The sequence below is a fragment of the Drosophila virilis genome, chromosome 5 (assembly GCF_030788295.1).
Source record: "Drosophila virilis strain 15010-1051.87 chromosome 5, Dvir_AGI_RSII-ME, whole genome shotgun sequence".
Classification (NCBI taxonomy): Eukaryota; Metazoa; Arthropoda; class Insecta; order Diptera; family Drosophilidae; genus Drosophila; species Drosophila virilis.
Genome location: NC_091547.1, coordinates 9631277 through 9647070, shown reverse-complemented (window position 1 = coordinate 9647070; position 15794 = coordinate 9631277). Strand labels below are relative to the sequence as shown.

General features: G+C 42.1%; 3 protein-coding genes across 7 annotated transcripts; all 3 read left to right on the top strand.

Annotated features, from left to right (window-relative positions):
- Positions 1-102: 102 nt before the first annotated feature.
- On the top strand, positions 103-3701 carry Elp2 (elongator complex protein 2). The gene is made up of 6 exons (XM_002050526.4): positions 103-324; positions 384-1167; positions 1223-1780; positions 2579-2882; positions 2952-3461; positions 3546-3701. The coding sequence occupies exons 1-6, from the start codon at positions 202-204 to the stop codon at positions 3658-3660; spliced, it is 2394 nt and encodes a 797-aa protein (XP_002050562.1). The 5' UTR covers positions 103-201; the 3' UTR covers positions 3661-3701.
- A 272-nt stretch (positions 3702-3973) lies between these two features.
- On the top strand, positions 3974-4846 carry LOC6626520 (involucrin). The gene has a single exon (XM_002050527.4). The coding sequence runs from the start codon at positions 4000-4002 to the stop codon at positions 4717-4719; it is 720 nt and encodes a 239-aa protein (XP_002050563.1). The 5' UTR covers positions 3974-3999; the 3' UTR covers positions 4720-4846.
- Positions 4847-13697: 8851 nt separating this feature from the next.
- On the top strand, positions 13698-14926 carry LOC6626521 (uncharacterized). 5 transcript variants are annotated; one of them, XM_002050528.4, is made up of 4 exons: positions 13698-13827; positions 13903-14318; positions 14389-14571; positions 14657-14926. In XM_002050528.4, exons 2-3 carry the CDS (start codon positions 13924-13926, stop codon positions 14447-14449), a joined length of 456 nt encoding a protein of 151 aa, XP_002050564.2. In that variant the 5' UTR covers positions 13698-13827; positions 13903-13923; the 3' UTR covers positions 14450-14571; positions 14657-14926. The 5 variants fall into 5 exon arrangements, with proteins under 5 accessions (XP_002050564.2, XP_015030051.1, XP_032292396.1 ...); XM_015174565.3 differs by having other exon boundaries at positions 13764-14318; positions 14364-14571; XM_032436505.2 differs by having other exon boundaries at positions 13769-14318; positions 14630-14926.
- Positions 14927-15794: the final 868 nt, after the last annotated feature.

The window sequence follows — 15794 nt, the reverse complement described above, 5'->3', positions numbered from 1 at the left end:
AACACTTACGCGGCTTAACAGAGTCTGGCAACGCTCTGCGATGTACATACTGTTGTTGTCTCCCTTACACTGCCGCAACAGCTGTTAAAGCAACAGCTGACCGCTGTAGCGGCCACAGTTTGATGCATATTGTATACGCTGTATATGCACGTGCATTAATATACCAATAAAAATTGCGTTTTAAGTGTATAATAAATTGGCATGCAAGTGACAAATCTATATACTTCGGTGGCCTGCAATCGCACCACCGAATGCGCCGATTGGGGTCCCAGTGGCTTGATTGCTTATGGCGCATGCAATGCGGTTGCGGTGCTGGATCCTCGCGTAAGACAAACAAAAATTGAAGTTTACATTTCGTTGTTGTAAATAATTCTTTATTTTAGTACAATGGCAATTCAGCCAAGATATTGTTCACCCTGGTGGAGCACACAAAGCGCGTGAACGTAGTCAAATGGCTGGACGAGCATCAATTGCTTTCCGGTGCAGATGACGCCAACGCAGTTTTGTGGCAACTGGACAAAGCCGGCGCCAAAAAGCGCATTTTGCTCAAGGGACACGAAAGTGGGGTGAATACCGTGGATGGTGTGCGCCGGCCAAGCGGCGTGTGGTTGCTGGCCACCGCTGCGGCCGACAACAGCCTCAAGTTGTGGCATCTGCAGACAAATGGCGAAATCAGTTGCTTTCAAACTGTGCAGCTGAATGGCGGCTTCTGTTTAACTTTACGCCTCACCCTACTGCCCAAATGCGATCAAGTGCTGCTGGCCTTCAGTGCCGACGACGAAACTGTCGCCCTGTGGTCGGAACAGTCCGCCGGCAGTGGCGATGCCAGCGCGGGTCAGTTTAAGCAGGTCCACAAGCTGACTGGCCACGAGGATTGGGTACGTGGCCTGGACTTTGTCTACGATGAGGATGATTTACTGTTGGCCAGCGGCTCGCAGGATAACTTTATACGTCTCTGGCGCATCGAAGCGCGCACTGAGCTGCATACGTCTAAGAGCTCCGTGGATGATGCGAACATTAATGCTGTGGACAGCAGCGAGTTGCGCGTCGAGGAGAAGATTTTGCAGCTGGGCGAACAGGCGTGGTATGCAGTTACACTGGAATCAGTGCTATATGGCCACGAAGGTTGGATCTATGGCGTGCACTGGCACAAGAACGAACAGCAAGGTATGTAGCTGCATTTTTTGCCGAATTCCCTAATATTAAATCGCTTCTCTTTCAGAACTACGTCTGCTATCCGCCTCCATTGACAAAACCCTAATTGTCTGGGCGCCCACAGAGATGGGCGTGTGGCTGGAACAGGTGCGCGTCGGCGAAGTTGGCGGCAATTCCATGGGCTTTTTCGGTGGCAAATTCGCACACGACGGTCGCTCAATTATGGCGCACAGCTACCAGGGCGGCTTTCACATATGGAATCAGAGCCAGGAACAGTCCCAGCTCTGGACGTCCAATGTGATTGTGGGCGGCCATTATGGCCAAGTGCGCGATTTGGCCTGGGAGCATGAGGGCGCATATTTGATGACTGTCTCTGCGGATCAAACGACACGTCTGCATGCACCCTGGCTGCAGGCGGGCAAATCGCCCACCTGGCACGAACTGGCGCGTCCCCAGGTGCACGGCTACGATATGCAGACGCTGGCGCTGCTCTCACGCTATAAATTCGCCAGCGGCGCGGAGGAGAAAATAGTACGCACATTCCAAGCGCCAGCGAATTTCATAGAGAACTTTCGACACATCAGCGGACTCCAAAATGATGCAGCAGGCGACGCTCTGCTGGACTGTAAGTACCTACAATATTTTATTACTAGCTGGTATTTAAGATACTCTGGGATAGATAGTTGAAAGAGCCTTTAGAAAAATGTCCCTTTATAGAAAACCATTTATTGCATTCAGATTCCGTTGCTCTGTTCTTTTCCACTTATATTTCACACAAGCGTGTGTGTGAGAACAAATTCGTAATTTTGTACAAATTCGTAAACTAGAAGTTTTTGTTTACTTTGCTGTTAAAAAGTTGGGAAGTATGTCTATTGTTGGATGATAAATGAGATTGAAAGATTATGGAAAAATTATTGTTAAGCGACATGGAGAATATTCGAGCTTTTCATTTATATGAAATTGACTACGCTGAACAAAATGATTATGCAGGACATGCTGCGAATTAAAGGAGCATAAAAAGAGCTTAGGCAAATAAGGAACCATGGAGGACAATGGAGATTTAAAAAGGAGAATGATTGGATAACGTTGGATAAATGGATGACAAATAGGATTAAATATGAAGATAATTCAAAAGTCACCGATAAGGAAATATAAACGAAAGACAAGTCGAAAATAAGGAACTGGGATGGGATATCTCGCAACGCCATAAAGGAGATACAGGGAATACGTATTAATCAAGCGCAACATATAGTTATATTATACCCTAAAAAAAAAGGAAGGAGCAAGATTTAGGCCCGTAAGACTAGACTATGTTACTTCAATGAGGCTGAGCTGCCTGTTGTTCCAGTAGAAAGTCTCGCGAGGAATGGGAGAACACTTTGGAAATTCATTTAATTATGCTTATTATGCTCTGAACCATCAGCTCTGCCCAAAGGCGCTTCGGTTCCATCGCTGGGACTGTCCAACAAGGCCGTGTACAATGTGGAAACAGCTGCTGATAAGAGCTCGACAGCCAAGGATGAGTATCCGGACAACTATTTTGTGCCCATAACACTACAAACGCCGCCACAGGAGGAGACACTGATGCAGAACACATTATGGCCGGAATTGCAAAAGCTGTACGGACACGGCTATGAGCTCTATGCGCTGGCAGCCACGCCCGACGGCCAGATGCTGGCATCCACTTGTCGCGCCAGCAATGCGGAGCATGCTCAGATTATACTCTGGTGAGTGGGTTCGATCGCCAACTGCTGGCCGATTGAGGTATATGTGCTTACATGGGTGGAATCTTGCAGGAATACGACCAACTGGAAGCAGCTGCAGAAGCTGCCCGGTCATCAGTTGACCGTGACACAGTTACGTTTCTCGCCGGATGCGCGTTACTTGCTCTCCGTTTCTCGTGATCGACGCTGGTCCCTGTACGAGCGCGAACAGCCCGAGGAGCCGCTCAGCAGCTATGCGCTGGTGGCCAACACGGACAAGACAAACGGAGTTCATACGCGCATCATTTGGTCCTGTGACTGGTCGCACGATGGCAAATACTTTGCGACGAGCTCGCGCGATGGCAAAGTCGTCGCCTGGACACGGGCAGAGCAGCGAGAGGCGACAGGTTCCCTGAATGGCTGGCAAGCAGCTGGCACGCTGGAACTAAAGAATGAGTCTATAACAGCTGTAAGCTTTGCGCCGCACTATCTGAATGGCCAGAACGGGGTCTATGTGCTGGCGCTGGGCACAGAGAGCGGCATCATAAAGATATATCGATTCAACAGGGGACAATGGCAGCTGAGCTGCGATCTAAACAACGAGTGAGTGCTGGCAATTCTGGAAAGTAACCAATTCTCAATTAACATATATATATATATATATGTGTGTATATATATCATTTGCAGTTGTGCACATCACCTGACAGTGAGGCGTTTGCAGTTCCGACCGGGTCAGGAGCTGCAGTTGGCCAGCTGTGGCGATGATCATTTGGTGCGAATCTACGATATTTCGTTAACATAAAATACAACTCGGGTTCATTCATTAAACAGTCAACAAGTCAATTATTTGTTGTTGTTGTTGTTCGTATTAGTTTTCAAAGTTTAATTAGACTTTTGTTAGAATCAGACGGTTTCCCCCAGTCTATATCTTATCTAAGCACATGTAATTGGCCTTGTTTCGCTTGGTTGCACCAGTTCAATGAGTTCATTACTGTCTGTTTCTGGTGTTTTCGCGCGCTGATAACACGGCATATTGAACTCCTAATTAACTGGTTAGAAATTTATTGCACTCCCTTTGGACTATTTAAGTGACACTGCAGTCACACTCAAATCATAGTCTTGTCCAAGCCGTCGTCCCGAAATGAAAGCCGCTATTATTATAACCTTGATTGCTCTGGTGGGCAGCAGTGTTGCCCTCAGTATCGAACGTGCCGGTCCGCCTGTCCGGGTTAAGCCAGCTGCCGCTCCATTTGATGCCAGCAAGTATGATCACATCGTGGCCGAGGTGCGTCCGGCGGGTCAGAAGACCTTGGTGGTCATCGAGCCCCATCATCCCGATGCATCCTATGCTCAGAACGAGCGGCCACAGCAACAGCAGGTTGACATTCAGATCAAGCAGAAACAGCCGGAGCAACAGAAGAACCAGCATGTTGAGCTTGACATCAAGCATCAGCATTCGAACCTGGTGTCAGATCATATGGATGCCGGGTTCAGTCATCAGCAGTCGGAGCCCCACCATCATGTCCAGCTCGATATCAAGAAACAGGAGCAGAGGCCACAGCATGTTGAAGTTGAGATCAAGCAGCAGGACCAGAAGCAACAGCATGTCGAGATTGAATTCAAACAGAATCAGCAGCAGCAGCAGGATCCCCAACATTTTAATGTCGAAATCAATCAGCAGCCGAGGCCACAGCACGTAGAGATCGAGATCAAGCAGCAGCAGCAGCAGCAGCCGCAGAATCCCCAACACATCGAGTTCGATATTAAGCACACCCAGTCCAGGCCACATCACATGGAACTGGAACTGGTGCAGCCGCACAAGGAGCAAGCCGAATCGCAGCATGTGCAATTGATGCTTTAAGCGCTGGGCAGAATGCCATAAATTATATATACCCAAACATATAGACATATAAAAGCTTCTATATATATATATAATTACTTAGATATATATATATATATATATCTATATTATATATCTATAATTATGAGAGCGCAATTTTCTTTTTAGTGCATGTTAAGAATTGTGCACCGCACGCGCTGCAGCCCCGCGGCGTGCCGGCCGCAGTTTGCAATTTCCGCTCCGTTGGAAAATTTAGTGAAAAGCTGTGAAAACTGTGAACACTGTGAGAACGCCTGCATACTTATGGGCGTCGTTCGCTTAGCCACGTGCCATTGCTGACCGCAACTTGCAATTTCCGTGCAGCAAGTGACTTTATGATTGCCTTGCCTTTTGCTAGCATCAACTCTGCTGCCCTCTGCTGCTGCCCTCTGCTGCTGCCCTCTGCTGCCTTTGTTCAACAGCTATGCGACGCGGTTAATTGGCTTTGGCTAACGGCAATTGCCTCTTGCATCTTTCTTTGACACTTTAATTATGTTTCGCTGCATTCTCACAGCTACCAGCTGCTGGCCAAAGTCGTTGAACTCGTCCGCCCCAAACGGATAAAACGCTCGCGCATTGTTGTTCGCCAGAATCTCGCACAATGGCCAGGCCCAAAAGTTAACCTATTGAATTGCATTTAGGCCACTTGTCTGTACAATACAACATTTGTATTCCGCTTATTTTATTTATTTTTTTTTCGGATTCACTCTTTTTTTTTTATTTTTCTGCAGCTGCTGCCAAACAATAGCCCTGAGCCGCCATTGCTATGGCGCAACATGCGTTTCCGTTTCCGCTGAAAGTTGCATAAAACTTTTGTTTAACTTGCATTGTAGTTTAACGTATATTTTTTTTGCTTGATTCCACATTTGTTATTGCTGCCTGTCGTGTTGTTTTTTTTTTTAGTTCTTCTGCCTTTTCTTTTCTGATCTCGTTGTTGTTTTTTTGTTATTTGGGTGCAAATTTTTGCATTTCATAAGTTTCAATTGCGCACAAGTTGCTGACAGCAGCAGCACCAGCAGCAGCAGCAGCCACACGGAACTCGTTGCCGATCCCCGTCGAGCTGTTGGCCATAACATGTGTAAACAGGCCAAACCAAAAAAAAAAAAAAAAAGGAACCTTTCTCTGTGCCATCTACCAGCAGCATCCGACAGCATTCATATGTGTGTCAGTAGTCGACTGTGCAGTGGCTGCGCTTTTCCTCTACTTTCCATACTTTTTGTTTGACTTTCAGTGAATGCCCAACCCCATTATACCCTAACATTATCAGCTTGTTTGTCGACGGGCATAGTACCAAGCATTTTCTGTCGTTCAATTATTGAAGAAGTTAAGGGATTAAAGATTGGCCTTCCCTTTAGTTAATTCAGCATTTGTTTTTTCAAAATTCACACTAATAACATAATTCAGATTGTTATATTGGGGACTACGTAAAAATCACTTAAAGCATATATAATACTTTCTGTAATACTTGAGAATCGAATAGAACGGTAATATTTAAGAGAGATCGGTGTGGTTCAGCATAAATGAAATATGAGCGTGAGTGCATAAAGTAAGCTGGCATTAAGGACCAAGCAGAAAAAAACAGATCGATTACTAAAGAGAAAGAAAGATGGAGAGACCGGGATGTCGAAAGAATGGAGAGAGAGAGGAAAGTAAACGAGAAAAAGAAAGAGAGAGAGAGAGACATATGTGTAGGGAGATGGATAAATATTATTAAAACAGGTTTTACAAATAAAGCTATTGCTTGAGTTCAAGAAAATCGCATAGAAGGGCAGAGAGAGAGAGAGAGAGAGAGAGAGAGAGAGAAGACATGAATAACATAGAATACCTTTAGAATAGTCACTTCTCGATGTTAGACGACAGTTTTAGCAGTTATTGAATATTTGGTTACAACGAATATTATTCACATATTTAATATGTCCTCTTTTGCATGTTGCATTACAATCATGTGCGAAAAAAAAAAAAAAATCATTTAACAGGGTATCCCTTAGTCGTCCAGCCTGTATTGGCATAAATCTTATTGGTATTTTTGTTGTTGAAGGATTTTTGTTTGCTGCCAGCCGTTAGCGAGCTCGCATATTTCCGTTACGTTTGGCTGCGTGCAACAAAGAACGCGCTGCCCGTCCGTGATTTGTGCATTTCCGTATTTAGCATAGCGGAACGTGCGACCGTGCGACCGTGCGAACGTGCGTGATGTCCGGCTGCGGTGGCTGTATAACCCACTGGGCCTGGCCTGGCTTAGCCTGGCTGCACCCGGGCTTGGCCTCGCTCGGCCCATTCAGCCATGCCAATGGCCACGCATTCCCAATTGATGCGCTGTTGGCCTAGTTTTGCCGCGCGCCTAACGCGTAACTTAAAGCGACAATTGATTAAGTTAACAATTGGTGTTGGGCTAGTGAAAAAAAAAAAAGAGAAGAGTTGCAATCAAAACTTTTTTGGTTGTCTGCGAAGCCCAAAAGCAAAGTGTTCAAAGTTTTTCAATTACCTGACCGCTGGGCAACATCCGATTTCCTTCTGACCACCAAGTCGCTAGTCGAACAAATTTCAAAAATTTTCCTGTAGTTTTCTGTTTGTTCTAATAAAACAAGGCTAACAACAAGGCTAACAAGAAGCAAAGCCAACAACAACTGTGCCAGCCACAAAGCCAAACAGCGGCTTTTTGCGCGGCTGAGCAACAGGAGCGGCAAATTTAACAAGACAGCGAAAGTAGAAAGTGGCAAGTGGCAAGCGGCAAGTGGCAAGTGGCAAGTGGAGAGTGGCAAGTGCAAAGTTTCCTTCTGCCTTCAAAGTTATGAGTTTGCCTCTGCATGGCAAACGTTGTGGATTTTGATGATGATGAATATTGTAATATAAACTTCCAAGATGAGTTTATTAAATGCTTCTCATGGGCTTTTTCTATTACAGGTTTTCGCTGTTTTCCTCCCACTTAAAATTCTCATTAGATTCTTGCTAAAACCAAATAGATGCTGCTGTAATTAAGCGGAAATATTAACATATTATAAAGGCAACTGTGCCTGAATGAGCTATATGTTATATATTTTTCTTTTAAATAGGTATATGTGTTTCTTCATGTATATGTATTATTTATATGCAACATTTTAAATAATTTTTCGATAGTGAATAGTAGGGAAGAGGCTTTTTTCTGTCATAGATATCGCCTTTCTATGTGATTCTCATAAATTCAAACAGGGCTTACAAATTAAAGTTGGCTTCAAACATTTACTCTTTGCAAAATTTTATATTTTGGTGCATAAATTTCGACTGTGTCCGAAATTTGACACCGTTCACAAAAAGTTCGCCGCAGTTAGCTAAAGCATCCGGATGCAGAAGCAGAAGCTTTATATCCTTAAAATCCTTTGACTTTATAGCTTAATTCCCGTGGCTAACTGGCGTGCCTTAATTGTTTTCCAATTAGCGTGCTGCAAAAACTTTAAAGTTCATTAAGTTGCGCGGTTTTTTGTTGCACCAACGCCAGCAACAGCCAGGACGGCAACGTGGCGTATGATGAATTTTTAATTACGCGTGCTCAAAACACAAGCAAAAAACTGCTAGCAAATTGTAACTAGCAAAAAAAAAAAAAGAAAAAAAGAAAAAAAAAACAAGAAAAGAAAAGAAAAACAAATCAAACACGCAGAACGAATGTAATTTTTTTTTGCTGCTGCTGCTGCTGCTGCTTTATCTGTCTGTGCAAAGTAAACAGTGTCTGAAAAAAAAGTGGAAAAAGTGTTGTTGGCATAACTGCAACGGCGGCTTCAATTGTTGGCCAAATGCCAGCGGCCGAGAACTGAGCCACGTTAATTACAGAAAACAAATGGAGGTGTGGCAGGGGCGTGGCATGATGTTGCGTTTAGGCATGCGGCCAAAAATATATATATAAAAAATCTCACACACTTTTGCCATGCACTTGACAATGAATTGAAATGGAAACTGTTGAAGTCTCAATGACACTAGTTGAAAGTGGCCAAAGAGTGCGGCTATGAAAGCTGTTAACTAATATTGCGGTGTTTTATTCTCCGCAAGGTGTTCTTTTCAAAAAGCTTTTTGCAGTTTAAAAGCTTAATGAGTGCCTTATTTAATAACGGACATAGAGCTGCAGTACTTTTTTAAAGCTTTCTCTCTGAAGATTATAACAATTTTAGCATCATTTAATGACAAATTGTGTGGCTTTAAAAGCTAAAACTATAATTTGTGTTAGATTGTATTGTGAGACAAGCAACGAGTTTTCGTTAGGTTTGATTCTTTGCATGCTTTCACTGTTTGAAAGCTCTTTTAATTTGTATAATGCTTTTAGTGCAAGCTTTAAGCTTTTGGTAGATTTTAATTCAATTAAATGAGAGGAGAATACAATTTGTAGATGCAAGCAACTTTTTTAAAGCTTTTAGTCACTTTTAGGAAATTAATCTTAATTTAATGACACTATCTGAGGCTTAAGTTTTGTTTTATTTACGTTAAAATACTTTTAAAGCGTTTCCTGAGAATACCAAAGGAGTCTACTCCAAGCTTTCAGGGGCCTTTATGGGCTTAAGCATCAATTAAAGATAGAAGCTGTGAGTTTCCCAGCTATAAGTTCTCCTGTAAAATATAACTTAAACTACAAATTTAGCTTGAAGGTAACAGCTGCTTTCAAAGCTCTTAATTTGCAAGAATGGATCTCAACTAGTTTTCAGTTGCTTTTAAAGCTTCAACTCTAATCATTTGCCTTAAATTGAATTAAGTCAATGAATGCTTTTAGTTGCGTTTAAAGCACATGTGCAGCTAATCGAATTTGCCAGCAAACGTGTTCCAAATTCGTTAACGATGAATGTCATTGTCACTTAATAATAAAAACAATTATGTTTTTCAATTTATTGATTTTCGAAGCAGCACATTTTAAAGTGCCGCCGTTGAGCTTTACAATTGTATTGTAAATATTCCCATTAAATGCAGTTGTCATTCCAATTGTTGTTGTCGTTGTTGTTGCTGACATTGTCTTTGTTGTTGTTGTTGTTGTTGTTATTATTGTTGTGGGCGTGCACGCGATTTGATTGTTTTAAGCGCAAAATGCTTCACTCTGTGTTTGTTTATTTGTATAGTATTTTTTTTATTATAGTCTGATTGCAAATGTTGAACAAAAAAAAAAAGAAAAGACCGCAAATGCAAACGGCGTAAATCGCGCATTGTCAACATCAACATCATTATCATTATCATTAACAACATCATCATTTGGAGCCGCAGGTGGGGCGGGGGGCGTGTTGGCCATGTTGATGATATCAACCTCAGTGGTCAGCCGGCTTTCGAGCTGCTGATTTTTACGATGGCCATCACGTTGGGCCCGAAGCATTTTTCAACATTTACAATTTCCCTTATTGGTTGCATATTCGTTTCTTCATTTTCATTTTTCATTTTCCGTTTGGCTCGTTTTTTTTTATTTTTATTGTAAATGCATTTTCATGTCAAGCTGACGCATTAACTTCTGCTGCGCTTTAATATTCATATAAATATATATATATATATATTTGTATATATTCTTTTTTATTCGCTTGATATTGCAAAGGGAATTTGTTTTTTGTTCAAGCATTTGCCAAAAGCTAAGCTTGAGCGGAATTTCAAATACCGAGAAATTGTCATAAAATGCTTTCTTTGATACACAGCAAGTGGCATATATAAAATTTGTTAAATTCATTATTTTGCAGTTTCCTTGAGGAATTCATTGCTAATAATCCGTTTAAATTTAACAATAAAATGTTGCTCTACTTTGTTTCTAACTTCTCGTTGCATTTGACAATAAAAAGGTGTTTAACTTTAGGTCAATTCTAATGTTAAGTACAAGATTTTGTACGATTTGTACTTTAAGCTAATTTTAGTATTAGTATCACAACGGAGTATTCAGTTCATGCCATATATATATTATTAATTTAAATTTCATTCACCTTCTGAGAGAAAGTATTGTATATTTGACAGCCAGAAAATAAGTTATGCTAGAGTGAGATTAGGTCGAGCTCAAGTAACCGATATTAAGTTGGGTTATGCAATGTATTATAATTTGAATATAGTGAAAATCTGTTATATTTCTGAAATACGAAATCTGTTGACTCCAACAAATATGGCCATTTAGTTCTGATATGCAGTTGCTCGCATGTCAAATGCAGATAGTATTTACATGCGAATTGTTTGCACACATGGAACAAACAATATAAACTGTGCAATTTAAGCCGATATGAATAAATGCGGGCCGGGGCATTAGAATTAAATTATGCATACACCTGAGCTTAATATAAATGGCAGCAAACATTTTGGCAAGTAGTTTAGTTTAATGCCAAAATGACTGATAAATTTACTTAAATTGTTCTGCTGAGAGTCAAGAGAATTCTGTTGGCCATTGTCATTGATGTGGTTAGCCTGTTGCTTGTTATTGTTGTTGTTGTTGTTGTTGTTGCTGTTGTTGTTGCTGCTGATGGCCAACTACAAAGCGGGCTGAGATAAGCTGTCAGGCCCAGCGCTGGCGAACGCGGCGTATGCGTAATTTCATCAACTGGCACTTAAATCAACTTAGAGCTTGATGAAATTAGAAGCCATGGTCGGGCGGAAAGGTGGCTAGAGCGTGTTGGGTAGAGTACTTTAAATAACTTTAAGTTAATTTTGTGCATTTTCGATTCGCATGCCAAAGCTGCGGATGTGGAGCATGATAAATTCTTGTGCTCAACAACTAAGCAAGCCAGCTAGATAAGTGAGTGAATGTGTTTGTGTGTGTGTGTGTGTGTGCGTTAGAGTATGTGTACATTATGCTTTGGGGCTGGAAAAACTTTGAAGCCGCAACTTTGCGCGGCGACATTTCCTCTTGGGTCTTGACGCAAATTATGCGGCTGGCAAAACAGGCAGCAGGCAGCAGGCGGCACCTGCGACCCGCCAGTCGCTCTGCATCGTGGCTCCTGCATCCGTCCTCCTTTCTCAGACCACCCCCCCCCAACGCCCTCTTGTGCCTTGAACTGTGCACTCTAAGTGAGCGATGGCTGTTGTAGTCTTCGCCTCGGCTGTCATATTATGCTTGCCATGTAATTTGTATGCCGGCAGCCGTTGTAATTTATGTATTGCCAAAACATATCCATCAATCGGAGAACTTCTGTAAATTGTGATCACATGCCCTACGCCTGAGTGCACATAATAAACACAATTAGTTGGCATTAACATTTATTTGCCAAACAAAAAATAATAATAATTCGATTTGTACAATTGTAATTATGCAGCATTTGTGGCCTGATTACAAATTGTACAAGATTTGTGTGCACTTGTGGAAAATAGCTCGTTTTGTTGTAGTTTTTTATGGCTGTTCGTTTAATTGCCTGCCAAGCATATAAATAAATACACTAGTTCGCCTTTTAAAGAAATATCAGTTCAATAAAGAAGTATGGATTTATTTTTGTTAAAATTCATCTGACTTTTCGGTGGATATTCAGTATAAATGGCAGTGCATTTGTTTTGAGTGGCAGCCAGTTTTATTTTCAGCGTTTTATTTATCAAAGCAGAATTTTCAATTAAGTAAACAACACATCGAATGCAATATTCGCCGCAAATGTTGCAACATTGCAACTGCAACATGATGTCAAAGTTCAAATGATGAGTTCATCAAATGTCGTCGCGCACACAAAGCGACACTAGAAACAAAGCGCAAATACACTCAACGACAGACAACTCAAGTGCATTGTCTGCACCAGTGTGTGTGTGTGTGTGTGTGTGAGAGAGTGTGACAGTGTGTGTGTGTGTGTGTGTGTAAGTGTGTGTGGCAAACATAAACACAGCATGGCGTCCCTGTTGCAAAATGTAGTATCACAATTTAGCTTACAGCTGGCAAATTTAATAAAGTTGCTGATATAAGAGACACGTGAGTTTTCAGTGAATGGTAAGGCGAAAAATCAGTGCCCGCTGCGATAATCGTTCGAGTTTTAATTTTAACACTGATATTGAAGCACTTCTCTCTTTTCATGGGTTCTTCTCCCAGATGCCAAGGTTGTTTATTCTCTTTTTTAACTGTGCTCATGTAGTGAAAAACTGAGTGTATTTTTCACTACCTTTTCTTTTGCAACTGGGCTTTGGTAACGTTTTTCGCTGCGCTGCTTTGTGTCACCAACAAAATGCCTCTGGTGTGGCACATTGCACTTGATGATGTGTCTATGTCAGGGCTGGGGGCACGAGCCTCGCTGTCCGACCGTCAGCTTCACTCATTTGACCATAAACTAGCTTTGTTGCGCCACAATCAACACACGGTTGGTGCAACAACTGTTCGAGCTGACTGTAGAATGCTGCCCGCTTACTGCTGACTGCTGACTGCCGACTGCCGACTGTTGCCTGCTGACTGCTGATTGTTCACTGTTGTTTGTGCCAACTGTCAAATGCTGCCGGGATGCGCTTTAGTTAAAGCGTTGCCCATTGTCATTGCACCTGTGCAGGGCTTAGTCCTTTCTCTCTGTGCAGGTGTGCGTGCGGACGGGTGTGTGTGTGTGTGTGTGTTAAAGATAGCGGAAGTGCACTTAATTTAATTAATATGCTTCTAATTGCGTAGTGCTGCAAGCTACTACTAAACAGTTTATTTGCCTTAGTTGCATGCAACTGCAGCAATTCATTAACGTAGCTTGCATTAATATCACTTGAGCTAAGAGTCCCATCCCCATCCTGGGATGAGCCAACACTTCAGGCTGATTGTTGTACCAATCAAAATGAGCGCTAAAAAGTATTTATATCTGACTAGCGGGTATCATTTTCACAAGGATCCTGACGAATCCTGAAGCCGAATTTATCTAGAGAGCAAATCATGAACCAAACCCCCCACACCTTATGAGAATCTGTTGAGTTTTGACCAAGTCAAAGTCTAGCCTGACTGGTAAGGGAGAGAGAGAGAAGTTCTTTTATTGGGTTTATTTCCGGTCGATCATTCGCATGGAATATGTACCTAATTGGCACTGTTCTTACTTCCGTAAAGCATAAATTCGAAGTATTTCCAAATGTTGGAATATTTCTTCATGTAACATAGGAACTTGGAATATTTTGGAACTGTCACAACAGTTAACATTAAAATCACAATATATATTCAATGAACCAACACAACTATAAAAGCAACTTGTAAGTTATACCAAAGGACAAGCCCCAGTCAAAGGCCCAGCTCCAAAGCTATAACCATATGCCCTCCGCAAGCAGTATTCAAGCACGGCGTTCAACATGTCCTCTGGCTCATCCAATATTGATCCCAGCGAATTTAACGAGCCCACTGTCGATGTTTTGGAGTCGCCCATTCGTGTATCGCATATAGCGCAAGATCCTGAAACTGAATTGCAGAGAACATCGTCGCGGTCGTCCCATCAGCGGGGCTCCAATGGACATGGGCGTAGGTTACGGCAGCGCGTGGTGGCGCCACCTATTGGCAATCAGTGTCGCATCTGGATATACCAGCCAATGTATGAGCCACATCCGAATAGACATGCCCTGAATCGCATTATATTCTCAATAGCACGAGCACTACGCACACGACGCTCGGTGCCGGCTCAGCCGGGCCAGCGTCCAGGCGTTATATACAGACGGAATGCGGACATGATAACAATAGATGTTGAGAGGGAGTAAGTGAATCAGATCCAAATTGAATATTATATCAGCTCATCTAGTTAACCTACCCGTGTGCTTGTCTAGCATGGAGAGAGAGTTTTATTCAAGATCCAGACGCATATATGCTAACAACAGGAACACTTGAATTTAGGCTTGCATAGAAGGCAGTTATGCAAAGAAAAAATTAATAATTGGACAGTATATCAAGTAATCAAATTTCAATAAGCAGCCATTTCGGGGGGTTTCATATGTCAAGGTCGATATCATGTAAGTACAGAGGAGCTTTCATATTATCCTGAAGGATAATGCCACAAGATCTAGATAGCTCAATCTTTTCGTGGTTGCGTTGCAGTATGCGTTTGCCCATCGTCTGCAGTATCGCTTTGTTATCGCTTTCGTATCTTCCAACGAACAGAATATGGCTGAAAATTGTGTTAGTTCGGGGAGACGGAAAATGCGCGGCATCTGGGACGTAGGAGCACATATGCCTGGGACATGGAAAGGCCTGTCGAAGATATATATATATATATATTTTTATAATTAATGCATAAACATTTCTGTGTTTAAAGATTATGTTGTTGAGTGCTTGGCGTGCGCATCGTCAATGAACTTAAAAAGGCGATACCAGCATCTTTTCATTTCTGTCTATTGCAAAAATAATTGATTAAAGCACTCTGAAATATTTGACGGCATTTGCATTTGCTGCGTTATTTTCTGTGTCGCAGTCGCTGTCAAATTTAAGTAGCAGAGCTCGGCAATCTTTTCTTGGTTTTTATTTTCAGAAATTTATACTAATTGGTATTACAAATTGCTGCATCTGAGTGCTCCAATCAAATGTTCTTGCAGACATTTGACATATATTTGTCAGATTGGATTACATCAAGTTCTTGTCGCTCGTCAAATTTGAACATTGTTTAATCGAGCTAATTAGCTGCCACATGTGGCATCTGTTGGACGAATCAAACGAACAACAGCCAGGCACTTGCCTCATGTGGCACACACAATGTCAATTATACAATTAGAAATTCTAAGTCAGGGGCTGCAGCTGCCATGGCAATAAACATAATTCTCTTGCACATTATTTTGTAATTTGAAAAGCAGCTTTTTGTAGCAATTCGAGTTACTTAACTATTTATGTACACAGTTCATGACTGTAGAACAAATGTGGAAATGGCCTTTGGAGGCGCTGTCGATGCCATTAAAAGTTATTGCTGTTAATAACCAATTAAAGTGCAAAAATAAACATCAATTATCAGGCATGGTATGCTGCTCAGTGTAAAAGCTGAACTTTCCGCTGCGGCATGCAACTTTTGCTGTAACAGCCACAATGTGTGCAGCGAGAATTTCTATATGCACATATATTTCTAGTCGCATTCTATAAGTAATATTGCATGTGGCATGTTTGAAATTTATGCACATTGTTGCGTAACATATGGCCGCACTGGCTGTGGTCCTGCCTGTGCCACTGGCTGTGGCATAAGTAATCAAGC

What these genes read in the sequence shown, in the direction of transcription:
- Elp2 (XM_002050526.4), top strand. Translation starts at nt 202, where the DNA reads ATGCAAGTGACAAATCTATATACTTCGGTGGCCTGCAATCGCACCACC. An exon ending in CATGCTCAGATTATACTCTG is followed by an intron (nt 2,883 to 2,951) that starts GTGAGTGGGTTC and finishes GGAATCTTGCAG; the next exon opens with GAATACGACCAACTGGAAGC. An exon ending in AGCTGCGATCTAAACAACGA is followed by an intron (nt 3,462 to 3,545) that starts GTGAGTGCTGGC and finishes TATCATTTGCAG; the next exon opens with TTGTGCACATCACCTGACAG.
- LOC6626520 (XM_002050527.4), top strand. Translation starts at nt 4,000, where the DNA reads ATGAAAGCCGCTATTATTATAACCTTGATTGCTCTGGTGGGCAGCAGT.
- LOC6626521 (XM_002050528.4), top strand. Translation starts at nt 13,924, where the DNA reads ATGTCCTCTGGCTCATCCAATATTGATCCCAGCGAATTTAACGAGCCC. An exon ending in ACAATAGATGTTGAGAGGGA is followed by an intron (nt 14,319 to 14,388) that starts GTAAGTGAATCA and finishes GTGCTTGTCTAG; the next exon opens with CATGGAGAGAGAGTTTTATT.